General features: G+C 47.9%; 1 protein-coding gene across 1 annotated transcript; it reads left to right on the top strand.

The window, feature by feature from the left end:
- On the top strand, positions 1–5501 carry LOC124127145. Its single transcript, XM_048402187.1, has 3 exons — positions 1–385; positions 2226–2324; positions 5119–5501. The coding sequence occupies exons 1-3, from the start codon at positions 241–243 to the stop codon at positions 5499–5501; spliced, it is 627 nt and encodes a 208-aa protein (XP_048258144.1). The 5' UTR covers positions 1–240.

The following is a 5501-nucleotide window of genomic DNA, read 5'->3' as shown; positions in this document are numbered from 1 at the left end:
CCTATAAACGTACATATCATACAAGAATGTCTGGGTCTGAATCTAGCTGCATCCACAACACCACAACAACGTCGGAGCCGCCACCTTCACGACGACATCGTTCAAGAGCGTTGCTCTATATCATCTTTGCCGTCTCACTGATCTTCAATGTTGTTTTATCTGTCACCTTCGGCATCCACACGCTGAAGCCAAGATTGTCTCACCAAAGGAACACGGACGCATCTTCTGTTCAGCCTGACCATGTGGGGTCAAATGCTGATGTGTGTTTTACTTGTGGTCAGCTGGGTCCACTGGTCGAATCTCAGGACACTCCCTATGACGTCATTCGAACCTCTGCGCATCATTTATGCTGTCAAAGAAAGACGTCACAGAAATGTTCAAGAAGGTAATTCTATAAATACACAACTTATACCGTCTTATTACACCCTTTGCTGGTTGTATGTTTATTGATAATATCAGTTAGTGGAGAATAGTCGAGTTGATATATTTAATGTTCCCCTTTGACGGAAGGCGGGTGGTCATCAGCATCTCTCATCTTATTTAATTTGTAAAAAAACATGTTTTCCAATCTTCCATCAACAGTAAATTCATCGATCAATCAATCCTGTCTGATATAACTGGTTCTATTTATCAGCGAAGTGTGCTATTTTTGTAACAAACATACATGTTCTTCCTTCCGTGTTTAAATTGAGAATTTCAAGGAAGCGTAACTGAGGAAATCAATAACTTACTTATCTCGAAAGTATTCCTTGTCTGTCCCAGTGACTGACATCAAGAGCATCGATCTATACAATTAGGATAGGATAACATGCACCAACCGAGTCAGCTAGTCTGACCACCACATTCCCGTTAGTCGCCTGTTACGGTAATCAAGGATTTGCTGAAATCTCTCTCTCTCGCTCTCTCTGTCTCTCTCTGTCTCTCTGTCTCTCTGTCTCTGTCTGTCTGTCTCTCTCTCATTCTCTCTCTGTCTCTCTCTATCCCTCTCTCTCTCTCTCTCTCTCTCTATCTCTCTCTCTCTCTCTCTCATGGTATCTGCCAATGGAAACTGTTTCGTCGGACGATACAGCATGGTTATTGTCTGGCTTTGAGGTTTTATATTAAATAGTGAATTGCAGTACACTATATTTCCGATGATCGTAGACGAGTTCTCCAGACGAACATCAGGTTTGTAAAATTAATACATCAACCCTGTTAATTGTAGCTATGTCAAGTCGTCATGTCATATTCCAATGTGTCTTTGTGTAGTTTTCAAGACACTAAGCGACCTTTATAAATTTAGTACCATACATTTAAATATTCCTTCCCCAGTACATTCTAATGAGAGTGTGATAATCAATTCCCCGTCTCTTGTTATTTCTGCTGAATTGAATCTTTGACATCAATTCGTGATAATTAAAATAAATAATAAAATAACCATGAAAGTGAGTGAGTGAGTGAGTATGGTTTTACGCCACTTGTAGCACTTAAAAGCAGTATCACGGCGGGGGACACCAGAAATGGGCTTCACACATTGTACCCATGCCGGGAATCGAACCCGGGATGTCGAACGCTTTAACTACTGGGCTACCCACCGCCCAATACCCATGATAAGTAGCATGTGCCTGTGCCGTGATTAAATCACAGTATGATGGCGTCACGCTATTGTTGCTGCAGACCCGTGAAGATCCGGGTTAGAATAGGTCTTCAGCAACCGATGCTTGCTGCAAAAGGCGACTATGCTTGTCGTAAGAGGCGACTAACGGGATCGGGTGGTCAGGCTCGCGGATTTGGTTGATGCATGTCATCGTATCCCAATTACGGGGATCGATGTTCATTAGGTCAATCACTGGATTGTCTGGTCCAGACTCGATTATTTACAGACCGCCGTCATATAGCTGGAATATTGCTAAGTGCGGCATCAAACAGTAAACAAACAAACAAACACATTGTTGCTGCAGTTGATTCTGGGCCAGCCATTCACTTGCAATCAGAACATGCATTTTTAAAAAGGAAAACTGACTTAACATGCCATTTACGCAAAATTATAGAGAAAGTAAATATTCTTCTTAAAATAAATTACATAACACCCGCCTTCGTCATATGACTATAGTTAGTTTGTCATGTGTGGTGGGATGTTGGTGTTCTTTAACATATTTTGAGAAGTATATCAGCCATAAATATTATGTTTTGCGTTATCAACTCGAAAACTGTTGGATATATTTTTTGATGGGTTCTGTTATCAGGGTCGGACCAATTGGACCCTCATGCCATAAAGACGGGCAACCGTGACGTCATTCACTCAGGATCCACAGGGGCACATCTAGTCATGGTTCCAATCAAAGGTACAGTCATACCGCCTTTCTAGGGGGGCACGTGTTGCCCGCTCATCCTAGGTACAGTCATACCGCTTGTCTAGAGGGGCACGTGTTGCCTTCTTATACTAGGTACAGCCATACCGCTTGTCTAGAGGGGCACGTGTTGCCCGCTCATCCTAGGTACAGCCATACCGCTTGTCTAGAGGGGGCACGTGTTGCCCGCCCATCCTAGGTACAGTCATACCGCTTGTCTAGAGGGGGCACGTGTTGCCCGCCCATCCTAGGTACAGTCATACCGCTTGTCTAGAGGGGGCACGTGTTGCCCGCCCATCCTAGGTACAGTCATACCGCTTGTCTAGAGGGGGCACGTGTTGCCCGCCCATCCTAGGTACAGTCATACCTCTTGTCTAGAGGGGCACGTGTTGCCCGCCCATCCTAGGTACAGTCATACCTCTTGTCTAGAGGGGCACGTGTTGCCCGCTCATCCTAGGTACAGTAATACTGTTTGTCTAGAGGGGCACGTGTTGCCCGCTCATCCTAGATACAGTCATATAGCTTGTCTTGAGGGGCACGTGTTGCCCGCTCATCCTAGGTACAGTCATACCTCTTGTCTAGAGGGGGCACGTGTTGCCCGCTCATCCTATGTACAGTCATACAGCTTGTCTAGAGGGGCACGTGTTGCGCGCTCATCCTATGTACAGTCATACCGCTTGTCTTGAGGGGCACGTGTTGCCCGCTCATCATAGGTACAGTCATACCGCTTGTCTAGAGGGGCACGTGTTGCGCGCTCATCCTAAGTACAGTCATACCGCTTGTCTAGAGGGGCACGTGTTGCCCGCTCATTCTAGGTACAGTCATACCGCTTGTCTAGAGGGGCACGTGTTGCCCGCTCATCCTAGGTACAGTCATACCGCTTGTCTAGAGGGGCACGTGTTGCCCGCTCATCCTTGGTACAGTCATACCGCTTGTCTTGAGGGGCACGTGTTGCCCGCTCATCCTAGGTACAATCATGCCGTTTAACTAGAGGGGCACGTGTTGCCCGCTCATACCAGGTACAGTCATACAGCTTGTCCAGAGGGGCACGTGTTGCCCGCTCATACCAGGTACAGTCATACAGCTTGTCCAGAGGGGCACGTGTTGCCCGCTCATCATAGGTACAGTCATACCTCTTGTCTAGAGGGGCACGTGTTGCCCGCTCATCCTAGATACAGTCATATAGCTTGTCTTGAGGGGCACGTGTTGCCCGCTCATCCTAGGTACAGTCATACCTCTTGTCTAGAGGGGGCACGTGTTGCCCGCTCATCCTATGTACAGTCATACAGCTTGTCTAGAGGGGCACGTGTTGCGCGCTCATCCTATGTACAGTCATACCGCTTGTCTTGAGGGGCACGTGTTGCCCGCTCATCATAGGTACAGTCATACCGCTTGTCTAGAGGGGCACGTGTTGCGCGCTCATCCTAAGTACAGTCATACCGCTTGTCTAGAGGGGCACGTGTTGCCCGCTCATTCTAGGTACAGTCATACCGCTTGTCTAGAGGGGCACGTGTTGCCCGCTCATCCTAGGTACAGTCATACCGCTTGTCTAGAGGGGCACGTGTTGCCCGCTCATCCTTGGTACAGTCATACCGCTTGTCTTGAGGGGCACGTGTTGCCCGCTCATCCTAGGTACAATCATGCCGTTTAACTAGAGGGGCACGTGTTGCCCGCTCATACCAGGTACAGTCATACAGCTTGTCCAGAGGGGCACGTGTTGCCCGCTCATCCTAGGTACAATCATGCCGCTTGTCTAGAGGGGCACGTGTTGCCCGCTCATCATAGGTACAGTCATACCTCTTGTCTAGAGGGGCACGTGTTGCCCGCTGACCCTAGGTACAGTCATACCGCTTGTCTAAAGGGGCACGTGTTGCCCGCTCATCCTAGGTACAGTCATACCGCTTGTCTAGAGGGGCACGTGTTGCCCGCTCATCCTAGGTACAGTCATACCGCTTGTCTAGAGGGGCACGTGTTGCCCGCTCATCCTAGGTACAGTCATACCGCTTGTCTAGAGGTGCACGTGTTGCCCGCTCATCCTAGGTACAGTCATACCGCTTGTCTAGAGGTGCACGTGTTGCCCGCTCATCCTAGGTATAGTCATACCGCTTGTCTAGAGGGCACGTGTTGCGGGCTCATCCTAGGTATAGTCATACCGCTTGTCTAGAGGGGCACGTGTTGCCCGCTCATACTAGGAACAGTCATACCGCTTGCCTAGAGGAGCACGTGTTGCCGCTCATCTGAGGCGCCACAATTCGTCGGTAGAATTGCGTCCCTAAGACATGCCAAACATCTGTGATCGTAGGTTCGAATCCCGGTTCGTCCAGATTATAGGTTTCTAGGTTTGTCTGCGCCATACCAGTGCTAGCTGGTTTCACCAAAGTGGTAAACGTCTTAGACCTGCTTGACTTCGGGCTTTCCTTTCACGTTCAGCTGACACGTCGTGATAAAACTGGAATATTGTTCATAGCAGCGTTAAACCCAACTTCTCAACCAGTCGTGTCTATTTGTAGTCTTATTCACTTGCCGCACGTTAAGCCCTTAGAGGAGCAGCCATCATTCAAGTAAGAATTTGTAAATATATATTTCAGACCATGTATTCAATGTTGATCGCGATTGAATAACGTAAGGAGATGCATGTGTATCTGTTATGTTTGACATCGGTAATACAACTTAAAATCCTGCTGACTCACGTTAATGCCTTCACTATGAGCATTCATTTAACGCCTGTAACAAGGACAAATCTAACCACTTTGTCAAAGACTATTCTAACGTATTTGTCCTTTCCCAGGGTCGCCGCCAGCATGGACAGCCCACGATGACTACCACGTGACCTTCTGTGCCAATGTCGCATGCGATAACGGAACGATCTGGGTACGAGACGCTGGGATCTACCTCGTGTACTCGCACATCACACTTAACGTGACACGTGGCTCCACATACACCATCTTCACACACAGAATGCACCTTACCAGACGGAACATGCCTCCTAAACAGCTTCTGATGAGTAAGACCTCATTCACACGAACAGCATCTCCAAAGCGAAACTCTTTTCTCTCCGCCGTTTTGAAACTCGAAGAACGCGATGCCATCGGCGTCTATATACCTGATCAAAACACTGATCTGGTCGAGAAGGGTGGGTTTTCAAACTTCATGGGTATATTCAAATTGTGA

This window comes from Haliotis rufescens, unplaced genomic scaffold (assembly GCF_023055435.1).
Source record: "Haliotis rufescens isolate VD_foot unplaced genomic scaffold, xgHalRufe1.0.p SCAF_25, whole genome shotgun sequence".
Lineage (NCBI taxonomy): Eukaryota > Metazoa > Mollusca > Gastropoda > Lepetellida > Haliotidae > Haliotis > Haliotis rufescens.
The sequence above is the reverse complement of the archived record's forward strand: the minus strand, read 5'-3'. Positions and strand labels throughout refer to the sequence as shown.